Source organism: Microtus ochrogaster, chromosome 7 (assembly GCF_000317375.1).
Source record: "Microtus ochrogaster isolate Prairie Vole_2 chromosome 7, MicOch1.0, whole genome shotgun sequence".
Lineage (NCBI taxonomy): Eukaryota > Metazoa > Chordata > Mammalia > Rodentia > Cricetidae > Microtus > Microtus ochrogaster.
The window spans coordinates 5951538-5977323 of NC_022014.1; the positions used below are offsets into that span (position 1 = coordinate 5951538).

The window sequence follows — 25786 nt, forward strand, 5'->3', positions numbered from 1 at the left end:
AGCTTGAAAACACTTTTCAGAGAGTTTCTAGGCTGCATAAGGCATAACAGTAATGGCTGGTTTTAAAAGTCTTTGAATTTTTCTTCTCTGATTTAAGTACTTGCTATCATACTGAAAGAGAGGGAGGGAGGGAGAGAGAGAGATGGAGAGAGGGAGAGCTTAGAGGGAGGAGAGCAGAAAGAGAGGCAGAGAGAGAGAAAGAGAGAGAGAGAAAGGGAGGGAGAGAGAGAAAAGGGGAAGAGGGGGGGGAGGGAGAGAGAGAGATGGAAAGGAGCGGAGCTTCAGCATAGGAGTGCCTGTGTGAGACCTGTTGGCCTTTGGATTGCTGGGGGTTACCAACCAGCAAAGTTTATATAGAGAGAGGCTACAAGAGTGGTTGACTGTGTTGGGATTAACCCAGGATTTCTAGGCTGGTATGATGGCTCAGAGGGTAAAGCTGTCATGAAACACCACGACAAAGCAAGCTGGGGAAGAAAGGGTTTATTTGGCTTAAGCTTCCACATCACAGTTTATTGTCAAAGGAAATCAGAACTCAAGCAGGGCAGGAGCTGATACAGAGGCCATGGAGGATGCTTACCGGCTTGGACCTCATGGCTTGTTCAGCTTGCTTTATTATAGAACCCATGACCACCAGTAGGTTAGGTTCTCCTTCATCAACCACTAATTAAGAAAATGCCTCACAGTCCAACCTGTGTGTGTGTGTGTGTGTGTGTGTGTGTGTGTGTGTGTGTGTGTGTCTGTGTCTGTGTCTGTGTCTGTGTCTGTGTGCGGTTTTTCAAGACAAGAGTTTTCTGTGTAACAGTCTTAATTGTCCTGGAATTCACTCTGTAGACCAGGCTGGTCTTGAACTCACAGAGATTTGCTTGCCTCTACCTCCTGAGTGCTGGAAGTAAAGGTGTGTGCCACCACACCAAGCTTCATAGCCCAGTCTTATGATGGAGGAAGGTCATTGGTTAATTATAATAAATAAACTGCTTGGCCCTCATAGGTTAAAACATAGGTGGGAGGAGTAAATAGAACAGAATGCTGGGAGGAAGAGGAAGTGAGCTCAGAGGCCATGCTCCCCTCTCCTGGGCAGACAGACACACGCACGCACGCGATGAAGCAAGCCGCCAGGTCAGACATGCTGAATTTTTCCCGGTCAGACCAGTGCTACACAGTTTATTAGAGATGGGTTGATCGGGATATCAGAATTAGCCAGTAAGGGCTAGAGCTAATGGACCAAGCAGTGTTTAAAAGAATACAGTTTGTGTGTTGTTATTTCTGGTGTAAAGCTAGCCCTGCGGGAGCCGGGCAGGACAAAAAGCAAGCCCACAGCTCCTACTACAGTCTTACTTTTCTTTCTTTCTTTTTTTTTAGACAGGGTTCTCTGTGTAGCCATGGCTGTCCTGGTACTCTATAGACCAGGCTGGCATCCAACTCAGAAATCTGCCTTATTATTTACTTTTTAATTTTTATTTATTTTTGATTTTTCGAGATAGGGTTTCTCTGTATAACAGCTCTGGCTGTCCTGGAACTCAATTTGTAGACCAGATTGGCCTCAAACTCACAGAGATCCACTTGCTGGGATCAAAGGGATATGACACCACCACCAGGTTTAGAGGCATTTTTTTTTTCAGTTGAGGTTCCGTTTTCTCTGATGACTCTAGCTTGCATCAAGTTGACATAAAAATAGCTAACACAAGGTACTTGCTGCCAGAGCTGACGAGTTCAATCCCCCAAACCTACACAAACATGGAAAGAAGAACCTACTCCTACGAGCTGGTCCTCTCATCTCCAGCACACACACGTTCCCCCAACAACATGCACATATACAACAAATAAATACATTCATAAGCAATAATGCAAAAAATATTTCCAACCTTTTCCTTGCAATTAAATTGAGGACATCTGGGGCTGGAGAGATGGCTCAGTGGTTAAGGGCCCTGGTTGCTCTTCCAGAGAGGAGTTGGGTTTGATTGTAATACCCACATGGGGGTTCAACCAAATGTTAACTCCAGTTCTGGGTTTCCAACTCCCTCTTCTGGTCTGTACACATGTAGTGCAGGCAAAACACTCATACACATTTAAAAAAATATAAAATTGAGGGCATCTCAGTTTTTATTTCTGGCAACAAAGGTTGGAACCCATAGCCTCCCAAGCTGGTGAGTGTGCTCCGCAGGCTACAGTCACCGTCCAGGAGTTTCTCTCCCATTCCTCACTCCTCTGGGTATCTCTGGGGCTCCAGGCTTCTTTTATCCAAACCCTTCTCACGTGATCCTTTCAGACTGGTTTCTGGCATTGACTTAGCAAGCCCTAAGGTTTGCACGTCCGGAGGGGTGGACAGATGTCTCTGTGTGGGCTCTGTTGGAAGCACTGGTCAGCTCCTCCCAGGTGACTATAGGTAGACAGGCACGACTGATGTGGGAGTGATTTCTTATTAATAAAGAAAGTGCCTGGACCCATTTGATAGGCCAACCCTTAGGTAGGTGGAGAAAACAGAACAGGATGCTGGGAGAAAGAAGCTGAGTCAAGGAGTCGCCATGATTCTCCCACTCCAGACAGATGCAGGTTAAGATCTTCCCTGGTTAAGCCAGCTCGTGGAGCTACACAGATTATTAGAAATGGGTTAGATCGATATGTAAGAGCTAGCCAATAAGAAACTGGAACTAATGGGTCAGGCAGTGTTTAAAAGAATACAGTTTCCATGTAATTATTTCAGGTAAAGCTAGCCGTGTGGGCGGCCGGGTGCCGGGGACGCAGCCCCGCCGCACAACACACGATAGTGTGCTAGTCCAGCTGTAGATGAGAGGCACACACTATTGCCCTACCCCACGTCCTCACTTCTCCTATCCTAGTTCCAGCTGGCACAGTTCTCTCTGTCCACTTCCTCTTGAGCTCCTTCTCCATTTTGTCCTGGCTAGGTTTATGTCAGATTGACACAGGGAGCCATCTGAGAGGAGGGGACCTCAGCTGAGAAATTGCCTCCACAAGACTGGGCTGCAGGCAAACCCATACTAATTAGTTTTTGGTGGGGGTAGGGGGAGGGCCCAACCCATTGTGGGTGGTGCCATTCCTGGGCTGCTGGTCTTGCAGTTCTGTAAGAAAGCAGGGGAGCAAGCAATGAGAAACAAGCCAGTAAAGCAGCATCCCCACGGTCTCTGCATCAGCTCCTACCTCCAGGTTTCTGTCCTGTTTGAGTTTTTGCTTTGGCTTCCCTCAGTGCACTGTGATTCAGGGTATGTAAGCCAAATAAACCCTTTCCTTCCCAAGTTGTTTTGGTTATTGTGTTCCAGCACAGCAATAGAAACCCTGATTAGAACAGACATTGCTACCATGGACTAAAACCACGAGCCAAAGTCAACCTTACCTTTCTTGTTTTCCTTTGCTATTTTGTCACAAGGAAATACAAGCAACTTAGCACAGCAACCCACTGTTCTGAGACAGTTCCTTGGGGTTAGCAATGCATGGAATTCCCACATCCTGGGGCTGGGTGTTTGGTGGTGCACATCTTTAACCCCAGTGGTGAATTTCCATTTGTCCACAAACAACCAGGGCTGTGTAGAGAGACCCTTTCTCCAGAATGAATGAATGAATACCTGAGGAAGCTGACACTATTCCTGTTCACTTTTTCAGGCAGGACTGCTAAAACAGAGGGATCAGAGATGTGCCTACACTCACACATTGGCAGGGTCTTTAGGCTAGAAAAAGCAAGAGCTATGCATCCCCTCCACAGTCCAGCCAGTTCACACTGGAGGCTGATCTATATAGCCGAGAGGATTGCACGCTCTCTTTGGAGCCACTGAGTTTGTGGTTTGTCCATCACAGTGACATTAGGAGTCTATCTGACTTTCATTAGTTACCCGTTTGTTTGTGTGTTTTTTTACTATCTGTGTGCCTGTGTACAAGCGGCACAGTGTGCACATGGAGGTGACAGCTTGACAAAGACTCTTCTCCTTCCATCACGTGGGTCCCAGGGACTGAACTCAGCCTATTGGCAGACACTGTTTATTATCTGTTGAGCCATCTTGACAGCCTCCCAATTTTTTAAATAAAAAACTTGAGACAGGGTTTCACCATGTAGCTTTAGCTGTCCTGGAGCTCACCCTGGAGATGAGGCTGACCTCAAACCTACAGAGACCTGCCTTCCTCTGCCTCCTGAGTTCTGGTGTGTGCGGTCACTGCCCGGCCCAAAATCTTTTCTGAAACGGGGTCTCACATAGCTCAGCCTAGCTTCAAACTTATTATGTAGTTGAGGATAACCTTGAACTTGTGGTCTTTTTCACAATCCCAGTTCAGGTGGTGCTGGGGACCAAGTCCAAGGCCTTGCACACACCAGGCCCTTCACCAACTGCACTCTGTTCCCAGTCCCCAGTTTGCACATCTGGAAAAGTGGCAAGAGTGAGGTTATGTCTTTCGGATCACTGCATGACTGAGCCAGGGCAGGTGTGTGCTGTGTACCAGGTGAGAGTGAGGGCCCCAATACTGGAACCCGGCTGCAAACAGTTAAGACGCACATGACTAAGAAATTGTCAGGGCTGGAGAGATGGCTCAGTGGTTAAGAGCACTGGCTGTTCTCTCAGAGGTCCAGATTTCAATTCCCAGCAACCATGTGGTGGCTCATAGCCACCTATAATGGGGTCTGATGCTCTCTTCAGAGATGCAGGTATACATGCTTAAAGAGCACTCATAAACAAATAAATCTTAAAAAAAAATGGCAATTGGGCGGTGGTGGAGCACACCTTTAATCTTAGCACTTGGGAGGCAGAGGCAGATGTGAATTTGAGACCAGATTGAGTTCCAGGACAGACAGGGCTACATAGGAATACCCTGTCTTGAACCCCACCCCCCACAAAAAAAAGAAAGAAGAAATAAATTGTTGTATTATGGTCACATGTATCTAGGCTGAGAGCATAGCATCTGGACCCTCAGGTGCCAAGAAAACAGGGGAGAGCCCACTCTGCTTGCTTTCACTAGGGAAGTTCAGAGTTCCAAGAGCAACAGCCCCAGGCCTTTACTGACTCTAACTTCTTAAACTTTGAGTTCCCATTAAATGCTTTCTTTCAGAAGTTGCCTTGGTCATGGTGTTTTGTCAAAGCAACAGAAAAAGTAATTAAGACATCTGGGATACTGAGAATGGGGTACAGAGCAACAGACAGCCTGTGACTCTCTTCCCCAGCCCGGCTCTCAGCTGGGCCAGAGGGGAGGGAGGAGCTGGTTGCTAAGGTTTCAGGTAGTGTGGATCCGGAAGCAGGAAGTAGTGTGAGTTTCCAGGACCCTGGGCTTACCTGGTTTGGGGTAGAGGGCACCACCAGAGGCAGGTGGGGCACTGGAAGAGCCTGGCTAGGGAGAGAGAAGGTAAAGGGATGGTGGGTGGGTAGAGGCTGCCAGGTAAGGGTCAGCGGGGTAGGGGTGGGGCGCTAAGGGCCAGCCGAGGAAAGGGAGCCAGCAGGTCTGGAAGGAGATGGTGGAGAGAGGTGTGACAGGGAAGGGAGGGGGTGCTGGGTCAGGAGCAGAGGGAGCAGGAGGAGGCTGGAGGGCTCACAGGGCAGAAGGCAGGGTCTTCCTAGGGTATGGTTGAGGAGGTTGTGGATGACCTGAGGTGGTCCTTTGGGGGGCTGGGGCAGGTAGCCACGATGGGACAGGCAGCTGAGGAGCTGAAGCAGGAGCTGGAGGCCACTGCAGAGGAAGTACTGGGGAGGCTCAAGAGCCACCAGCTGTTCCAGTCTGATTGGGACATCGCGGCCTTTGTGGTCTTTCTCACATTTGTGGGTGAGTGTGGCTCTGATCACAGGCTCTACCCTGGTGTTGGGGCACGGCCACATCTGGATGCCTGTCTGTCTGGTCCCCAGGCACTGTGGTGTTGTTGTTGTTACTGGTTGTTCTTCACTGCTGCTGCTGTTGCTGCACCACCTCCCCCAGATCCCGGAAGGTGAGCCCTGGGAAGGTAAGCCTGGGAAGGGGTGTCACTCAGGAAGGAGAGCTCCTATAGCAGCCTCTTAAGTGGGACAGGCAGGGGCAGGCTCTTCTGCAGAGGGTTTAGGCAGAGGTTGGGAGTGTTACCCACAGAGCTTCTCTGTCTCTCTTGCAGGAAAAGCCCAAGGGTGTGGATAACTTGGCACTGGAACCTTAATGCTAGACCTTGGCATGGGTCCTGCTGGATGACAGTAACAAAGCCAATTTTGCCAAAGTCTGAGTCTGGACTGTGTTCTAACCCCGCCATGGACCGTGTGGTGGACTCAGGGCCTGAACTCCTGGGTTGACATCTGTCACTATCCCACAGGGCCACTCTGCAGCCAGGGCTCCCTTTCTCAAATGTGTGTTCTGCCTGGGCACAGGCTGTGATGCCAGCACTAAAGGGGCTGAGGCAGGAGGATGGCAAACCCCAGGCCAGACTCTACTTCAAAGGGCCTGATATGGTGTTGAGTGGGGGAAACCAGGTGATAGGAACATGGGAGGCCACCGATCAACCTAGTCCCACTGAGCAGAGACAGACAAGAGCCTCCAGTCAAAAGCTGACCTTTATTTCTTAGAGGTGGGCTGAGGTCACAGGACAAACGTCGCAGCACTGCAGCTCATTCATAGGCTCCCTCCCGCGGCCTGAGTCCCTCTTCCTCCCTGCACGTCACAGCTCAGTGTCACCCCCCCTTCTCTAATGGGAGCCCTGGCCCCACCCTTAGTCCAAAGGTTCCCAGAGAGTTCAGAAAGACAGGGTTAGGACCATGGCCACACCTCAGCCCACCTACTTGACTGCCCTCCCCCATCATAACAACTAGGCCAGCACCCCTTTCTCTAGGTGCCTCGAATGTTTGCTTCCAGCAGTGCAAAGGTGTCCCAGGGTGGTGAGGAGGGAGAGCCTGGCAGTGACAGGCATCACAGGGGGTATGTGTTGGGCAGAGGGATTCCAGGACAGGGCCACCCTCCTGGGAGGAGGATTCCGGCAGGTGCTTGTTCAGAAGGGCCGGGAGCTCCAGTAGCTGGAAAACACAGAGATCTGCAGAGGGTGGGGTGTGGTCAACAACAGGTTTGGCTTCAGGGGGTATGGTCAGTGGGGTGCTATACCCCCCAGAACCCAGATGTGATGTTAAGGTTACAGAAGGGGTTCATGTCTGGGAACTGTTGCCAATGGGCTTTACAACTTGGGGGCACTGAAGTATGACGTGGCTCCTGAATAGCCTTCCCTGCCCCAGATGCCCCGACACACCTTATCCTTGAGCTGCTGGCAGAGCTGCAGGGAGACAGTGAAGTACACCAGGGCGTCATTGAGCCAGGGGATCACGCATTCTACCTTGTGTACATGGCTCACCTCTAGGCGCTGGGAGCCCCACTCACTGGGGAAAAATGACAAGTGGACCCCTGAGGGTAGGCCTGGACCTCAGATGCAGAGGGGAGGAGGGAAAGGGCTCTAGGACATCTTACTGTGTACTTACAACATGGCCCCAGGGCTGTGGAGCACTGCACCTCCAGAGGGACGGAAGTTCTAGGCAGAAGCAGCACAGTCCGTGAGGGCGGGGTGGAGAGCTCTTAGCAGGGCTGGTGTGGGGGCATTGGGAGAGAACTTTACCTTAGTGGAGGTGGGCTGCAGGGCATGCAGCTGGTACACGGTGAGACATAGCTTGTTGAGGTTGATGTAGACATTGACCAGCAGGTCAGAGGGTAGGGTAGGCGCAAACATTCGCTGGGGGAGAGAGGAAGTGGGAGGGGGGAGGAGGAATAAGGCCCTCTCCCACTTTAGGCTGTACCACTACAGGGTATGAATTACCTTATGGCCCCAGCCCTATCCCCAGGTGCTTCTCCATAGGCTGGGGCACTAGAGGCTCCCCACCTGTCTCCATAAACTCTATGTGCTGCTAGGTTGGAAGCCACTGGCTGAAAACTGGGTAAATTAATTGGGGAGCCAAGAACTGAATCCAGAAAACTGTCCAGGCACCAAACTCCCACTGGCTGTGCTTCTCAGGAGGGACATCTCTTGGGCAGAGGTTATCTGAGGTACTAACCGTGAGGCCACTGGCAGCAATCTCAGGCAGGGTGAGGGTGGCTGGGGTGGTGAGCCGGTTTCTGGCTCGGGTCAGCTGCAGCATCACAGCATCCATGAGCTGGGAAGGGGCAGGTCATCACTGCTACCTGAGTGGTAGCCGCTGGGCTCCCTTGTGTCCCACCCCCTTGCATCAGTGAGCAACATCTGTAGCTTCTACTCCTGGCAGGTGACTATGGTTCCCAGGCCTAAACTCTGTAACCCCAGTAGGGGTGCTTGCCATTACCTGGGGTGGGGGTCTCAGAGAAAAAGCTAGAGTCCTGGGCATCTGACAGCTGTCCTCACATACCGTAATGTGACCTTGTTCTGTAACAGGATTTTACCACCACTACCACTGCAATACTGATAGGTAGATATGGGGAAACAGGGCATTCACCAGGTGAGCAAATGGGGGCTCCCAGTAGCAAAGAACTTAAGGTTGTACATGTCACGTCGAGGTCTGGTGACCGGAACCAGGCCTGATACTGCACTCCAGGTCATCAGCCAGTAACTGTGGCCAGACCCGTGAGCAATGACTGGGAAAAGGGCAGCTTCTATCTAGTGAAGCCTGGGGCCAAGGGGCTGGTGTTGTTTGGAGTAAGGGGGTGGGACGACAGGAGTCACCTTGAGGACCTCGGCTCCTGTCTTGAACTGGTAGCTCTCGTCCCGGTTTGCCAGGAGGTAAATGGCTTGGCTCACGTGGTTTCTGGCATCCTGGATCTGGGAACAGCCCCACCACCCACATGACCAACGTCTATTAGTTTCAGGAGAGCCACATTTCTGAGTTCTCAGTCTGATCCCATAACACAGGACCCCACTTGATGGGCTAATCTCTCAGGAGAAAGTAGCATTATCTATGGTCACAATACCCCCCACAGCTGTAGTCTTTAAAGCTGGATGACCAGGCCCTGGATAATCCTGACCGCCAAGGCACACTGGCTCTTGGCCCTGTGTCACAGATGCCTCGTTGTCACAGACACATACAACTCCTAGTATACCTACAAATAATCCTGCAGGGCTCAAGGAGGAAATAAACAAGGACAGGAGAGACCTCACAGGACTGGGTGGTGAAGGCACCACCTTTAATCCCAGCATTCGGGTCTCTGCGTTCAAGGCCAGCCTGGGTGGCATAGAACAGCTGGCAACGTACAAAGAAACTGTCTTGAGCCCCCCCCCCAACACGAAAAACCAAACAACAAAAAAAACCCAAACCCACAGAAGCAGGAAAGGGTAAGAATCCAGATAGAGCAGCACACACAGGCAAAAGCGCTGTGGTAGGGACCAGCTTCAGATCAGGGTGTGTGTATAGTAGGCAGGAGACCTGTGTATGATCCCAGGTACCTGGGAAGCCCCTCTGGAGTAAGTGGCATTCAAAGGGACCTTTAGCTGTCCTCATGTGGTCAAAGTTACAAAGGTAGGGCCAGTTTCACATCCGTCACGTGGAACAGACACTAGGGCCCCAAGGCACCACCACTGCAGTTCTACTAGCAAACAGTCTCCTATGTTTGCTGTGGTCACAAAGTCCCTACAGCCAGACTTGCCCATGAAAGGCAATCAATCCCAGGGAGGCCCTTGTTTGGGCCTGCATTGGGCAATGGACCTCACCTGCTGTAGCTTCCACTGCTTGTCCTCCCGGAAGGCAAAGTGTAACAGCTGGTTGTTCCGAGGCATCTTCAAGTTCACATCCTATGGGCCAGAGTGTGATAAGCAGGCAGTGGTACCCCTGTCCTTCCTGAATCCCTGGAGCCAGGAATGGGTGGCTGAGGGCCCATGCACTTGGGGGTTAAGTGAACACGATGTGTAGAAACAGGAACTCAGGTCCCACAAAGCAGTGAAAGGGAAAAGCAGCTGAGAAAGGGGAAGGTCTTTAAGAGGAGGGAGTGCTGTAAGATCAACATAGACAGGGATTGTCCCCCGTGCCTTGAGGCCTTGCACAGTCCAAAGCTCAGATGTTGACTTAATTTTGATCCAGGGCCAGGCTGCCTAGGGTGCTAACACTCACATTCCACAGGGTCCAGATGTCAGGCCACCCATTCCTTCCCACCCTCCCAAAACAGGGTTTTTCTGAGCTACAGCCCTGGTGGTCCTGGAGCTAGCTCTTGTAGACCAAATTGGCCTCAAACTCACAGAGATTCACCTGCCTCTGCCTCCTGAGTGCTGGGATTAAAGATGTGCACCGCCACCACCACCTGGCTAAGCCGCCCACTTCTTGTCCCTTGTTGAATCTATGCCTGTCTCATGAGGTAGTGTTAGGGTTGCCTGTCAAGTTACAGACATACAAGGAAACAGGTCCAGAGAGCACAAGGGTCCTACCCAGAGGCATGCAGCTAGCTGGTGGCAGAGCTAAGAGGCCATCACCGTCCTCATCACCAGCAGCACTGTTAGGGAACAGGGCCCGGGGGACTCACCGCCTGGCTGAGGGCATCTCCTTGCAGAGTCAGCACACCCTTCACCTGGTCTGTGCTATAACACACAGGAGTCAGAGGGGTACCTGCTACTGTCCCCTCCTCTGCAGGCTGCTTCATAGTGCCACAAACATTTCCTCCCCAAAATGTACTCCAAAAGTGCCCTCCCCAAAGTTCCTACCCAACCCAGCTTACCCACAGCTGCCCAGGATAAAGTTCTCCTGCTTGGTAGGTCCCTCTGTGCTGGGGCCTGGGAGAGTGAAGCGGAGAGAGGCCTCCTGTGGAAGACAGGGCAGTTCCAACACCCCAGTCTGGTCAGTGCTCCGTTCTGAGGCCCAGATATGTTGCCAAATTAGCCAGCGAAAGGACAAGGTGGGCAGGCCTGACTTGGCTCCTCTGCCTTTGCCCTACCAAGCCTTCAAGCCTCTGCGAACTCAGACCTGTTCGTTCCACGGACTGAATATCGGGAGCTGCCAGGTAGGAACATAGAACAGAGAGGCACAGTACCCAGCTAACTGGAGCACTGTGATCCGGTGTTGGGAGCAGAGGCAGGGAACCATTCAGTAGCCATAGTAACATGCTTTCCTAGGTCATGGTGCTAGGCATTTTGTGAGATGATTTATTCATCTCCACAATAGCTCTGTGAGCCCAGCTGGTTAGGGTCAGGGAAGAGGCTCACGGATGTAAATTGGCTGAGTTCACACCGCAGGGAGGGGGATACTTCAGAGTTTGGGTTATCGGTTTTTGTTTTGAGACAGTGTTTCACTATGTAGCCCACGGCTAGTTTCTAACTCGTGACCCTCTAGCTTCACCCTCCCGAGCGCTGGGATTACAAATTCACCACCACCCGGTTTATAGATGAAATGTCACTGTTTCAAAGTTAGTCCTCAGTCAAGACCTCGTGTTAACCCTGGGATCTAATACCTCGCTGCACACACATACTCACACATGTCACCTTGCCTGCGTCTGGACTGTAACTCTTCTGAGAGCGTTGGTACCTGAACGCCACGACGCTCAGCCGCCTCCGCTGCGGGACCGGCGGAAAAAGGGATGTTGGCAGGTCGGCTGTGACCGGCACTTACCTTGAGGATGTCCTGCAGCTGTTTTAGCACCGCGTGCACCTCAGCGTTCAGCAACCAGCGGAACTCCTCCTCCTGCGGACAGTGCGGCGTCAAACCCGTCCGTCCCTGCCTCCCGCCACCCACCGCCCGCGCCTCACCAGCACAGCCCGCTCCGCAGCGCTCGCAGCCATTGCGGTCGCCATCGTCGCGGCCGCTCGCAGTCTCTGAGGTCTGTAGTCTGGAACTTGGTGCACTGTGCCCGGCCCGTCTCCTCACCCCGTCACTGATTGGCAGATGAAGCGCAAGCTCCACCCCCAACCTAGTGACGCCGCACAGGATCAGCTACCGCTCCGGATCCCATCACAGCCCATCCGTCCTTCAACAGGGGCGGGATGCAACGCCAACCAACCTATCTCTACTGCTTACTGATTGGCCAGCGGAGTCATCCCTCACTGAGCTTTCTGTATCGTTCCGCCAGGTGGCGCCCGCCCAGCAGGGACACAGGAGGACTCAGGTGGGCTGACGTAGGAAGGAAGCCTGGGCATGGATGCCCTCTGACTCCCATTCAAAGTCCCCAAAGCGGTCTGGAACAAGTGGCACAGCTGTGGTACCAAGAAATGTTTTATTTTTCTTTTTTCTTGCAGTAGCTTTGTTAATTGCACAAAATCATGTTTTGTTTTTGCCATTTAAACATTATCACACAATCCTATTCTGAAAGACAAATGCTCATTAAAAACAAAGCGAAAATAAAAATTCACAACCTTAACCACCTAGATTTGTCATTAAAAGGAAAAAGGGGAGGAGGGGCTTTCTTACAAGCATTTTCACAATGTCACATTTTCTCCTTAAAAGGGAAGGATTTCAAAACAAAAGGTGAAATAGCTTAAACAGAAATAGTCATAAAAAGGAACTTTACAGAATTGTCAACAATATTAAGACAACATTGACTAACCGGTTTCCTTACAGCATCTTCCCCTCCCCTAACCCCCAGGATCAAGACAGGATATGTTCAGACAGAAACAGGCTCAGCATCCCAGTGAATGAGCAATTGTACTGAACCCCAAAAGCATTTGTTGCTCCATGCCTATGTCCTGAGATCCTTATCCCAGGTTCTTCCCAGTGGAAAAGTCAAATTGTGGCTTTGGAAATCCTAACTCATGAGGAAGAAGGCACACCCCTCAGGTGATTCCTCTCATGTGACATTCTAAGCCTCTCTCTCTGGTCCCCTCTCCAAGGAGAAATGCTGGGGCCTACAGAGGACTGGCTCCATCTCTGAGGAGCAGTTAGGTTAACAGAACAAGGCCCAGTTCTCTTCTGTCCCAGCAAACCCAGGACTTGGAACCATTGATAACTGGCAGAAGTGAGGTTTCACTTCAAAAGCCCAGCCTATGAAATGCTCATCTATGAAATGTTTATTATTGGTGTTGGTCAGGCTGGGTCTGGGCCAAAAGGGGATGTGATAGAAATACTATCTCCCTGGGAGGAAGAGGGAAAGAGGGGCATGCAGAGGACCTGTGTAGAGCAGGTTGAACAGGTGGCCCAGCTGAAGAGACTGCCATTAACGGAAAGAGGAAGGAGCCACCCCCCACTCCACCGCTCCCAGTGCCCTCAAGACCCCATCCCATGGGTTGGAATGCAAATCCAAACAAAACCTCCTGGGAGGAGCAGGCTCCAGCCATAGAGCCAGCGTGTAGTCATAGAGCCAGTTGTCTGTGTGGCCATGCTCGTCTCTTCAGTTCACAAGGCGTTCTGGGGAGGTGCTGCATAATGGTAGTGTCTACAGGAAAATCCTCAGGAGGAGGCCCACAGAGCCTCCTTTGGGAGTCTGCTGGTTCATGATGGCTCAGGGGCCTCTCCTTCCAGGGGCCCAGTTGGGGGCATGGACCCTCTGCCAGCCTCTTTCCTGGGGAAGTTGAGAGAAGGCTTCCTGTGCTCCCTGCCAATTCTAGTTCCTCTAGTCCCTTGACCAGAAGGGTGCTGAGATAAGACAAGCTTGGAGGAAGAACAGCCAGGCAGCAGTTTCTGGGCAGTTTCTAACCTGGGGTGGGTAAGAGAGAGAGAGAGAGAGAGAGAGAGAGAGTGTGTGTGTGTGTGTGTGTATGTGTGTGTGTGTGTGACAGAGACAGAGAACACAAGAAAAACAGTGAGAATACACAGCCTCCTGCTCCAGGGCCAATGCCCAGCTCAAGAGTTCTTCACAGTCACCTGTGGAGATCCTCCAATCCCTGCCCAGGGCCTCAGGGAGGGAGAGTGCTGCTGTTTACTGTGCTGATGCAAGTCTCAAAGTCTGTATAAAAGGAAATGGAGACAGGTAACTGGTCCAGAGCTAAGTCCCAGAACCCTGACCCCACATTGGGGAGAGAGGCCAGAGGGAAGATGGGAGGGGTGGATGAATGGGCAAGGCTTAGTGTATGTAGGCTCGGTACACTGCAGACATATCATTGTCAGACTGGTCCAGTGCCTTGGCTCTTTTGTATACCTGGAAAAAGAAGTAGATGTCAGTCTCTAGCTACAGAGCTATTGTGTGGAGACCCAGCCCTGATAAGATTCTTGTCTGCTGCTTAGCAGGGCAGGACCTGAAGCTTGGGATATCTGGGTACCAATCCTGGCTTGATATAGGGCAAATGTTCCAGCCTCTGGGGGCTTCTGCCACAGCTTGATGTGCAGAAGCCAACAGACACAATTCGCATGACTTTACTCAGAGGACTACACATACTCAGAGATGTGAGGTGTTCAGTGCCACTAGGAGTCACAGTGGCAGCCCTCAATAGAGAAAAAAAGTAATGTTTTATTATCCCCAGGGTCGCTGTGCCCTACTGTTCCTGCTGCATGAAATATTTTCTTAAAAATGGTTGGCATTGCCTAACCAACTTTACAAAAGCTCCTTTGTGCTCCTCATCACCATTGCTATGGGATCCTTTGATTTACCTTCTACCTGTTATTTTGTTTTATTCAGTTTAAAATATTTATATTATTATTTTGGTTTTTGAGACAGGGTCTCTTTGTGTAATAGCTCTGGCTGTCCTGGACTCACTCTGTAGACCAGGCTGGCCTTGAACTCACAGAGATCCGCCTGCCTCTGCCTCCCAAGTGCTGGGATTAAAGGCCTGTACCACTACTGCCTGGCTAAAAATTTTATTTTATTATTTCACATGTTTGCCAGTATGTCTGTGTACTATCTGTGTGCTTGGTGTTCTTGGAGGCCAAAAAAGGGTGTTGGACCCTCTGCAGCTAGAGTTACAGATGGTTGTAACCTGTCCTGTAGGTGATGGGAATTGAACCCAGGTCCTCTGGAAAAGCAGCCAGTGCTCTAACTCCTGAGCCACCAACCCCAGTGTTTAAGTTTTATTGTTTATTGTTGTTTGCAATAGTGCTTTCCTGTAGAGCCGACAGATCTCATAGATTTTTTTGCCCCCTTCTCACTATGTATTCCTCGCTGTTCTGGAACTCACTATGTAGACCAGGCTGGCCTTGAACTCACAGAGATCCACCTGCCTTGTTCATTAATTTTTATTATTATTATGTTTTAAAGACAGGGTCTCACTATGTAGCCCTGGCTGACCTAGAAATCATTATGTAGGCCAGGTTGGCTTCAAACTCACTGAGATTGGACTGGATATGCCTCCTAAGTACTGGGATTAAAAGTGTCATTGATTTTATGTACATGGGTGCTTTAACCTGTATTTGTGCACACTCTTAACTGCTGAGCCTTTTCTCCAGTACAGCCTACTTCCCCCAAACGCTATTTCTTACACCCTGAAATTTTTACTTTTTTAAAAGCTTCAAACTCATTTTCTGTTTCCTCCATTAAAATACAGAAGCTACAGAGAAGGGGACAGCTGCCTGTATACCAGCATGTTCCCAGAACCTAGAGTAGAGTCTAGCAATAGCAGCCACCCAAAACTCTAATCACTTAAAAGGTTGAAAAGAATCAAAGCCACAGTGTGACAGGCAACAGAGCACCCAGTTTTGCTGAGGTGATATGTGTGGCCACACACAGGGCAGCTGAATAGTTTAGCAGAGCCACCATGAAGAAGAATACATACTCTGGTCATCCTGGTGCATCTGTTAATGCAGAATGAAGCCTGAATAGCTTTCTAGATCAAACACCAAGAACACCATCACTGGCAGGAATGTGATAAGAACCTCCCCTACATTTTTTCAGGAAAGGTTTCTCTGTGTAACAGCCTTGGTTATCCTTGAACTAAGACCAGGCTGGCCTCAAACTCACAGGGATCCATCTGCCTCTGCCTCCTCAGTGCTGGGATTAAAGGTGCGGCCATCACTGTTTGGCGAGCACTAGAATTAAAAGCATGCACCACTACCCAGTTTGATAAGAAACTCTTAGCAGTCTTCCAGGTAAAAGGAATAATGCCAGAGAAACCTAATTTTTAACAAAGAACAGAAAGATGGGAACAGCTATCTAGAGGAACTAGTCAAGAACCTATGGTTAGGGACGAGTATGTGGTAAAGTGAACAAGGTTTCTGATTTATGCAAACTGGCACAGGATGAATTATGAAGTCATCAAGTTTAGGGTATCCACTGAATACTGACCACAACCACTACAGAAAAGCAAAGTATTGACAAAAAGCCAAGATATGAATGAAAATGAAATTCTACCACACACAGATAGCCTTAGAAAAGATAAGAAAGAAGAAACAGATGAAGAAAGGCACTGAAGGAACAAGTGCTTTTCAATACAGGGGCAACATGCTAACGGAGGGGCTAGCCTGGGGAACCTGCCCTCAGGGTCTTGCACAGTACAGAGCCTAAACTCACATGATCCAAGGGTTTTACAGTCCATGTTGGGGTGTGAAATGAACCAAAATTCTGCAGCTGGAGTAGAAACAAACTGGACCCACCATGAAGCTCTCCCGGAACTAGCTCTACAAAGAGCCCTTCCTAATCACATCTAAGATGAGTTTTATGAGGAAGCTGCAAATATAAAAGAAATTCCCTGCCATTAATTAAGTGGGGGACAGAGATGCTCAGCAGTGAAGAGCACTTGCTGCTCTTGTAGAGAGCCCTGTTTTAGGTGGCTTACAACTTCCTGTATTTCCAGGGGGATCTGACATCTCTGGTCTCTGTGGATACCAGGACTCATGTGCACACATAATTAAAAACAAATCTTTTTAAAAAGTGATTAAAAAAGAAATGAAGTGGAAACTCATATTCCAACTACTTAGGAGACTGATGGGAGAGAATATGTGAGCCCAGGGATAAAGAAGCAGCCAGGACAACAGGGACTCCTTTTCCAAAAGAAATTTCTCAAAAGTGACCATGTGATACAACACACTACATTATATGAGATGGACATGATATGAATGGACACAGCACTGATACTGAAGATGGCTGAAAATGCAAGTCCTAAAACCACAGGCCATGCAAACATGACATAATTCAGCTAGGTATGCTGAAATACACCTGTAGTCCTAGCACATTGGATACTGAGGCAGGAGGATTGTGAATCTGGCCTACCTAATGAGATTCAAGACAGCCTGCACTATAAAATGAAATCCTATGAGAAGGGCAGAATTAAAGGAGAGTAACAGGAATCCCACAGGTACAGCTGAAATATGTGAACAGTCAACCACTCTGATCAATAACTTAACAAGACAAACCAGCCACGGAACAAATGCACACTCTATTTTTCTCTTTCCTTTCTTTTTTTTTTTTGGGGGGGGCATTAGGGATTGAACCCAGGATCTTGTACATAACAAGAAATGTTATTTTAAGTCCTTCCTGTGTTCTGTCCCCTATGAAGACAGGGTTTCTCTGTGTAACAGCCCTGGCTGGAACTTGCTCTGTAGACCAGGCTGGCCTTGAACTCAGAGCTTTGCCTGCCTCTGCCTCCTGAGTGCTTGGATTAAAGGCTACCACTGCCTGCCTTTCCTTTATTTCTGAGACTGATTCTCACTAAGTTGTACAGGCTAGCCTTGAACCTTCTGCTTCAGTTTCCTGAGTAGCTAAGGCTACAGGTATGTATGCCATACCTGCCTAGACAAACTAGAATAATCCACACAGCAAAAAAGAAATCATGAAGAAAATAATAACAATTAATGTGGCTCAGAAACATGAGCTCTCATGCTCATGTCATAGGTAAGTCTAGAACGGTTGCCTAGGGTTCCTCCTTCAGGATTACACAGGAAAAATTCAGGAAAAATACTGCAATCCTACACAGGATGTTCTTTTCCTTTCTTGGCTCAGTGTATTGAGAATAAAATATAAAGATGTAGCCAGGTGGTGCTAGTGCATACCCTTGATCCCAGCACTTGGGAAGCAGAGGCAGGAGGATCTCTTGAGTACAAGGTCAGCTTAGTCTACAGAGTGAGTTCCAGACACCTAGGAATACACAGAGAAACCCTGTCTCAAAAAACCAAAAACTAAAAATATAAAAACAAAGAAAATTTAAGAATTAGGTGTGGGGGTATACACCTGTAACCCCAGCACTCAGGAAGCTGAGCAGCAGAAGGATCTGTTCAATAAAATGGGCTAAGCAAATAGGGAAGAAATAACAAAGAATCTAAGGCCTGGACCACTTGATGTCTAGTTACCTCATTGGCTGCAGCTGCCATGGGGGTAGGGTGGTTGACTGCATCGCCCAGTGCAATAGCCAGGCGGAGATCCTTCTGAATGTATTTCAGGTAGAAGTCAGGTTTAAAGTTTCCTTGTAGAATATCTGAGGAGGGAAAGCCATTCATCAGAAGTCTGAAGACCTATATGAAAACTGCTTTAGAGTATCAGCCTCACCTCTAGCATTTCCAAAGTCCATCTCCTAAAGACTGGGGGCCCCAACCCGGGGTCTCAAAAACCATTCACTGTTTCTCTGGGCCTTTTCTGACTGGGTCAAGGACTGACTGGAAAAGGAGCTCTTTCTACACAATGAACCAAGAAAGGACTTTCCTGGATGATCTGCTCCAACTGCTCAGTTCCAGTGAAAACAAAAATGCAAGAAGAGAGGCCAAAGGTGACTTACTTTGGCACTTCTGGTCCAGGAAGATGCTGGCCAACTGTCCCTGATTGAGAATGTCCAAAAGCGTTTGCTGTGACTGGCCTGTCACCTGGGCCAGTGTCAGCCCCTCAGCGATGGTAGCCATGAAGCTCCCTTGTACCATGTTCACAATCAGCATCATCTTGGCTGCATTGCCAACTTCACCTGCAGGGCAAAGGTGATGTCTCAAGAATCCTATAGGCAGGTCATCTCTATCTGCCCTCACCCATGCACCCTGAAAACTTCTTTCATCTGTCCTGGACAGGACAGGTTCTTTTTCCTTCTAGATACTAATTGTGCCTGGCAAAAGAAGCCTTCTTTCAGAGAGCCTGGCGGGAAGGCCATGTGGGACAGACACTGTGCTTCCCTGCCCCCATGCTTTCAATTCCAATATGCCCAGATAGGTGGGCAGATGTATTACCTAAAAAGAAGGAAGTCTTCCCCATTGCTTGGAAGCAGCTGCTGCAGTCCTCATATAAGCCCCTGTCTCCGGCTGCTAAGATCACCAACATCCCGTCATTGGACAGTTGTTGATTCCCTGAGACTGGGGCTTCCAGAAAGCGCCCCCCTCTGGATACAATTACCTGTAAGGAAAGTCACAGCTTCTGATGGGTCTTGCTTCTCCAAATATGGAGGAAGGAACACAGGGGTCATGGCGCCCCATCATAGAGTATGTTAGCATGTGGCTATCTACACTAAGGTTCCAAATTCTACTGCTACTGTAGTAGGTCAGACAGGCCTACTACTTAGTTTTAGTAGAACTAAGTCACAGAAAGGAAAAACGGAGCTAGGGTCTGCATCTTGTTCCCAGTGTTCTGGTTCTCAGAGACCAAGGGGCAAACATAGCCATACAGATACCTTGGCTGAATTCCTACCCACTGGACCCTGCCCATCACTGAATTCAGCCACCCTCAGAACACAAGTGGGCCCAGAAGATTGGTAGGAGGACACTATGCTAGACTCAACTGTAGACAGTTGCTTAAGCCAAAAAGGCCACACTGGAAGTCTGGAGGCTTCTCACTGCAGGAGGGCTGACAGCATGGGGCCTCCTGTCTACTAGCCTGCAGTGACCTTCCATGGCAGTTCCAACCAGCTGAGGCTCTGAAGGGGGACAGTCAAGAGGCTAGTCCCAAGGTTCACGACGTCCGTTCTGGCTTTGGCTCTAGGGTAACCAAACTGCCCGTACTCGGGTGTGGTCAGCCTGGGTCTTGGGCTCCCACTGAAAAGATGATCCAGAGCCAGCCTAGATAAGGCTGCTACCTGGGCCAGCTCGGTGACTGTATCCGCATCCACCGTTGACATGTCCACATAGCACTTCCCAGGGCGGATCCCTTGCAGCACACCGCTGGGGCCCAGCACCAGCTGTAGGGACACAATGAGGAGCAATAGCCCAGGCTTGCAGTTAAGTGCTCAGAAGTCCCTGCAGAACACAGTCTGTTGTTTTTGGGGGGCTCACTTCCTGATCAAAAATTAACTATTAAAGATGAAAAGGAAAGAGCCACTTAATATGTATAGGACAGAAAAGTAATTCCAGGTAGAGGCCAGCCTGGTCTACCTACATAGTAAGTTCCAGACTGGAGACAACTACATAGTGAGCTTTTGTTTAAAGTCATTCCAGAATATATCCCTTTACTTTTGTGTTCTCTTCCAATGGTTTAAAAGACACAAACTCATTACTTATTATGGGGCTTCTTTGGACTAGATCACTCAGTTTAACAGGATCACTAGTGCTCCTGACTTTGTAACACATGCAAATTCAGCAACAATTAAAACAGGAGTTGGTCCTTGGGTCAAAGAAAGGCACACTCAGCTACAAACAGTCCAGCTCAATAGAATATCTAGAACAAGTTCAGACAAATGTTCCAGCAGACTTCAAGGACTCTAGAAATTCATTTTGAATTAAAGGAAGTCTGTATTCATCTTTGCAAACATCTTTCCCAATGGGAGATACCCCCAGATGGGATGTCCCCCCCACATGCAAACACTCACTCAGTGTGCAGGGGAGAAGGGGAGGAGGCCAGCCAGTTCTCTTGGCTACGACCTGAGATGCTGAGGGAAGGGGGATCCTTACGTCCTTGGCTGCCTTTGGATCCGACACACAGGCAAAAGTGATGTCACAAGTTGAAACGACTTCAGCGGGGGTTCTTCCTAGGCGGGCCCCCTCCTGGATGAACAAATCACACTGCAAAAGTCACAGATCCTAACGTGAGCTGCATGCAATGCACAACAAACATGCCGGACAGGTCAGAGATGTGTGGACCCCTGGCTGGTCTCCCAAGGCAGGAGGCTGAGGCCCCAGGACACAGGAGCTGGAGGCCTGACCTCTTGAGTATAAAAGGACAGAAACTTTTAAAACTATATTGTTTTTGTGGATAGACATGTTATCTAGAATGATATGCTGTTTTAGAAACACAAAGTCAGTGTCTGTTGAAGGCTGGCAGTTTGAAGAGCAGGATACGAACAGTGCCTATGTCCAGCTCCTCTATGCTGGGAGAGCTCTGGTAACCCAGCCTAGGGACCTGAGCCACTAGCACATGCAGAGGAGCAGGGCTGGGCTGTGTTGTCCCTTTCTTCTGACCACCATTCTCTCCTGGGCTGGTTCCAAATCTTGTAGCCAGATTAAGACTTTTGAAGGGTCTCGAAGATCTAACTTCTTTTTGTCTAAAATTAAAATCATCCAGAATATTCTGCAAAACAAATCACTGGTATTTTGGTGTACAAGTCCCCCATAAGATAATTGAAAGAGAAGTCAGGGCGGGAGGAGGTGCACCCCTTTAATCCTAGCACTTGGGAGGTGGAGGCAGGGGCATCTCTGAGTTCAAGACCAGCTTCATCTATCCAGAACAACCAGGGCTACACAGAGAAACCCTGTCTCAAAAAACCAAAACAAACAAACAAAACAAAAGAAAGTATTAACCTGAATCTGGAGTTATGGATGTTTGTAAACCAACACGTGGGTTCTGGAACTGAAACATCCTTTGCAAGATTAAACAGTGTTCTTAAGTGCAGAGTCATCTCTCCCAGACTCCTAAAACTTTTTTTTAAATTGTATTAATTTTATTTGTGTGCCTGTGCATGCACACACACATGTGAAGGTTGTAGAACAATGTGCTGGAGTCAGCTCTCCTTCTACTACATGGGTTCTGGGTATTGGTGCAGGTGGTCAATCTAGGCAGCACACATCTTTACCACTGAATACACTGAACCATCATACTCTGCCACAACTACTTTCAGTTGGTGGACAGTCAATATTGTCTAATTTTTGCTTTGGAAAACTATTATCCAATAACTGATGATCTAGAACTGTAGAGAAGGCTCAGCAGTTAAGAAGTACTTGCTGTTTTGTCAAAGGACATAGATTTTATTCCCAGCACCCACATGACAGTTCAGAATCTTTTGTAGCCGGGCGATGGTGGCGCACGCCTTTAATCCCAGCACTCGGGAGGCAGAGGCAGGCGGATCTCTGTGAGTTCGAGACCAGCCTGGTCTACAGAGCTAGATCCAGGACAGGCTCCAAAGCCACAGAGAAACCCTGTCTCGAAAAACAAAAACAAAAACAAAAACAAAAACAAAAAAAAAAAAAGAATCTTTTGTAACTCCAGTTCCAGGGGTTCCAACACACTCTTCTGACTTCCAAGGGCACCGTGCATGCATGCTGTATACATACATACAAGCAAAATATTCATACACATAAAATATAAAGTACATTATAAAATAAAACAAAATCTTAAGGTCAGATGTAGTAGTGCACACCATTAATCCTAGCACTTGGGAGGCAGAAGGAGGATCTCCGAGAGTTTAAGGTCAGCCTTGAACTCACACATTGAGTTCCAGGCGAAGGCAGAGCTATACAGTGAGACTGTGTCTCAAAAAGTCAAAAAAAATTTAAGCTGGGCGGTGGTGGCGCTCGCCTTTAATTTCAGCACTCAGGAGGCAGAGGCAGGAGGATCTCTGTGAGCTCAAGACCAGCCTGGTCTATAGAGCGAGTTCCAGGACTGGCTCCATAGCTACTAAGAAATCCTGTATCAAAAAACAAAAGAAAACGAAAAACAAAAAGCAAAAACAAACAAAAACTTAAAAAGCAACAATATCAACAACAACAAAAACACTACTTATCTTTTTTTAAAGATTTATTTATTCATGTATTTTATGTATGAGTGCTCTGTCCTCACACACATCAGAAAAGGGCACCAGATTACAGATTGGTTATGAGCCATTAGGTTGCTGGGAATCAAATTCAGGACCTCTGGAAGAGCAGCCACTGCTCTTAACCTCTGAGCCATCTTTCCAGCCCCCATATTTATCTTTTTCTTTAAAGAATTTTGATTGTTTATAGGTGGTTTTTGCAAATTTCCTCTGATCAGTCTTTGTTGCTCCTCCCTACCTTGTAATGAGCAGCCTTTCTGGAGGCTAGTGCTGTCTAGTCTACTGGGAATGAAGCTTTAGGTTTTGTTTCCAGGCTAAGGAGCACTCACAGAGTGCCCCATCTTTTGAATTTTGATTTTTTTTTAAATTATTTGTATGTGCTTATGTTTACAGGTGCACATATGTGTGGGCTCATGAGTACATTAACATGGAGGCCAGAGCTCAACATCTAGTGTCTTCCTAAACTGGCCTCAATGTTAATTAAAAATTTACTGCAAATGCTCAGTTTTTATGTGGATGAGGGGTATGAACTTAGAACCTCAGTGAACAGCAATCTATTTAGTAAGAGTAACCATCTTCCCAAGTCAATTATATTTTAGAGAGAAAACAGATATACTTTGTATATTTACTGCAAAGAACAATGGGCATGGCAGTAACAGGAGAATCACTACCCCACCCCTTTTATTTAGAGACTATATATTTTACACAAATCAATGTTGACCTGAATATATGTATATACACCATATGTGTACCTGGTGGTCTCAAAGGCCAGAAGAGGATGTCTGATCCCTTGAAGTAGAGTTATAGACGGTTATGAGGAACCATACAGCACTGAGATGTGAACCCTGGTCCCTGGTTCCTCCGCAAGCACTTTTAACTGCTGAACCATTTTTCTAGCCCACCACTTACTTTTTTTTTTTTTTTTTTTTTTTGGATTTTTTGAGACAGGGTTTCTCCGTAGCTTTTGGTTCCTGTCCTGGAACTAGCTCTTATAGATCAGGCTGGCCTCGAACTCACAGAGATCCGCCTGCCTCTGCCTCCTGAGTGCTGGGATTAAAGGCGTGCGCCACCATCGCCTGGCTCCACCACTTATTCTTTTTTTTTTTTTGGTCAGGCAGTGATGACACACGCCTTTAATCCCACCAGCCAAGAGGCAGAGGCAGGCAGACCTCTGTGAGTAGAGGCCAGCCTGGTCTACACAGTGAGTTCCAGACAGTCAGGACTACACAGAGAAACCCTGCCTCAGAAATAAATAATTATTATTTTTTTGGACAGTGTCTAATTCTGTAGTTCAGATTAGCCTTCAATTTGCAATTTGCTAGGTAGCCTAGGCTGGCTTTGAACTAATGATCCTTCTGCCTATGTATAAGCCGTAATAAGTCAATTTTACTCCCACCCCAAGACAGGGTTTCTCTAGCTCTTGGAGTCCTGGACCTAGTTATAGAGTCCAGGCTGACCTTGAACTCACAGAGATCCGCCTGCCTTTGCCTCCCAAGTGCTGGGATTAAAGGCTGTCTGCCACCACCACTCAGTTTATTCTTTTTTTTCTGAATACTAAAACCATGTTTCTTATTTATTTCAGAAGCACCAGTAGATCATTCTATTTTGCTGTCATTCTGATACAGTCTCACTGTGCTGTGCAGTCAGTCTGGCCTGGGAAGTCTAATCTCCTGAGCAGCTGGGACCATAGACACTTGTCTCTGTACCTGGCCAGAGGACTATTCAAACTTTTTTCTTGCTTTTATATTTATTTACTTAGTGATGTATTTATGTGAATACGTGGGTCAGGAGTCCCTCCTTTCACAATTTGAGTCCTGGTGATAAAATTCAGGACTCAGGTGGTTAGACTTGATGGCAAGAACCATCCTCTACTGAGCCATCTCCCCAGTCCTAGAAGACCTTTCCTCTTTTGATGTATGTATATCAGCATCTCACTATGTTTGGTTGGCCTGTAACTTGTTATATGTATGTAGGCCAGGCTGACCTCCTTCAAACTCATAGAGATCACATTGCCTCTGTCTTCCACGTTCTGGGATTGAAAGCAAGCATCATCATGCCCAGTCAAAAGACCATTTCTATCAACAGACTTAAAAGAAATTCCAAGGGGGATTACTAGAGGACTAAATGGCTTTTTACAGCCATCTCCTGCCTGGTCCTGTGTTGAGTTCTTCAGAGCTGAGTACTGTCCATTTCTGCCCTCTAGGAAGCAGGTGCTCTTGCTCTGCTATTCACACAGGGAGAGACGAGCAGAGTGTCTTGCCATGTAAGGTACACAGCATATCTGTGATTTGAATTTGGGTCTGCCTGACTTAATTCTTAGATGCTTCACTCTCTTGTCTATGTTTTCCAATCAAGAAAAACGGCAGGGCTGGAGAGATGGCTCAGAGGTTAAGAGCACTGGCTGCTCTTCCAGAGGTCCCGAGTTCAATTCCCAGCAACCACATGGTGGCTCACAACCATCTGTAATGAGATCTGGTGCCCTCTTCTGTCGTGCAGGCATACCTGCAAGCAGAACACTGTATATATAATAAATAAAAAAAGAAAAAAGAAAAATGGCAGCCAGAGGCACCTCTTTCAAAGGGAAATGTTCCAGTACCACACGTGCCCAGACACTCTGCTTTCCCTCACTTGCAGCAACTGCAGTCCTGAGGAGAATGCTGGAGTCACTACTGCAGTGGAGCTTTAGGATCTTACCACACAGAATCTACCCAGTGCTCAACACCTGTGGCCTAACAATAAAGCATGACCTTTGGAGCCCACTGTTCCAGGCTCCCCACAAAACTCAATCATTTTTCTGTTTTTTTTTTAAAGATTTATTTATTTATTATGTATACAATGTTCTGTCTGCATGTGTCCCTGCAGGCCAGAAGTTTGCAACAGATCTTATTAGAGATGGTTGTGAGCCACCATGTTGTTGCTGGGAATTGAACTCAGGACCTCTGGTAGAACAGTCAGTGCTCTTAACCGCTGAGCCATCTCTCCAGCCTCATTTTTCTGTTCTTGAAAGGCACCTGATCCAGTACAAACTAATTTTGGGAGTGGGGGTACTGAGGAAGAGAACCAGGGCCTTGCTCTAGCACTGACCTACAGACTAGTCCCTAAAATATTTTGTTTTGAGACAGAGTCTTATGATGTAGCACTGGCTGGCTTGGAACTTACTCTGTAGGTCACACTGGCCTTGAAACAAAA

The 25786-nt window shown here is 48.2% G+C and overlaps 3 protein-coding genes across 3 annotated transcripts in view; 1 reads left to right on the forward strand and 2 right to left on the reverse strand.

Moving 5' to 3' along the window:
• The first annotated feature begins 5246 nt into the window (after window positions 1-5246).
• Window positions 5247-6147, forward strand: Smim22 (small integral membrane protein 22). Its single transcript, XM_013347167.2, has 4 exons — window positions 5247-5337; window positions 5607-5751; window positions 5832-5911; window positions 6071-6147. The coding sequence occupies exons 2-4, from the start codon at window positions 5616-5618 to the stop codon at window positions 6110-6112; spliced, it is 258 nt and encodes an 85-aa protein (XP_013202621.1). The 5' UTR covers window positions 5247-5337; window positions 5607-5615; the 3' UTR covers window positions 6113-6147.
• Window positions 6148-6482: 335 nt separating this feature from the next.
• On the reverse strand, window positions 6483-11763 carry Rogdi (rogdi homolog). The gene is made up of 11 exons (XM_005349267.3): window positions 11618-11763; window positions 11481-11552; window positions 10594-10676; window positions 10402-10456; window positions 9599-9679; window positions 8618-8713; window positions 7977-8075; window positions 7544-7657; window positions 7410-7459; window positions 7184-7310; window positions 6483-6973 (listed from the first exon to the last, which is right to left on the reverse strand). Exons 1-11 carry the CDS (start codon window positions 11660-11662, stop codon window positions 6932-6934), a joined length of 864 nt encoding a protein of 287 aa, XP_005349324.1. The 5' UTR covers window positions 11663-11763; the 3' UTR covers window positions 6483-6931.
• A 299-nt stretch (window positions 11764-12062) lies between these two features.
• The window catches only part of Glyr1 (glyoxylate reductase 1 homolog), a 40218-nt gene continuing 26494 nt past the window's right edge, over window positions 12063-25786 (reverse strand). Inside the window, exons 11-16 of the mRNA XM_013347317.2 lie at window positions 20523-20633; window positions 19712-19813; window positions 18873-19035; window positions 18437-18616; window positions 18015-18139; window positions 12063-13938 (exon numbers count right to left, since the gene is read on the reverse strand). Of these exons, the coding sequence (XP_013202771.1) occupies window positions 13864-13938; window positions 18015-18139; window positions 18437-18616; window positions 18873-19035; window positions 19712-19813; window positions 20523-20633 (756 nt within the window). The 3' untranslated portion in view covers window positions 12063-13863. The remainder of the gene's footprint in view (window positions 13939-18014; window positions 18140-18436; window positions 18617-18872; window positions 19036-19711; window positions 19814-20522; window positions 20634-25786) is intronic.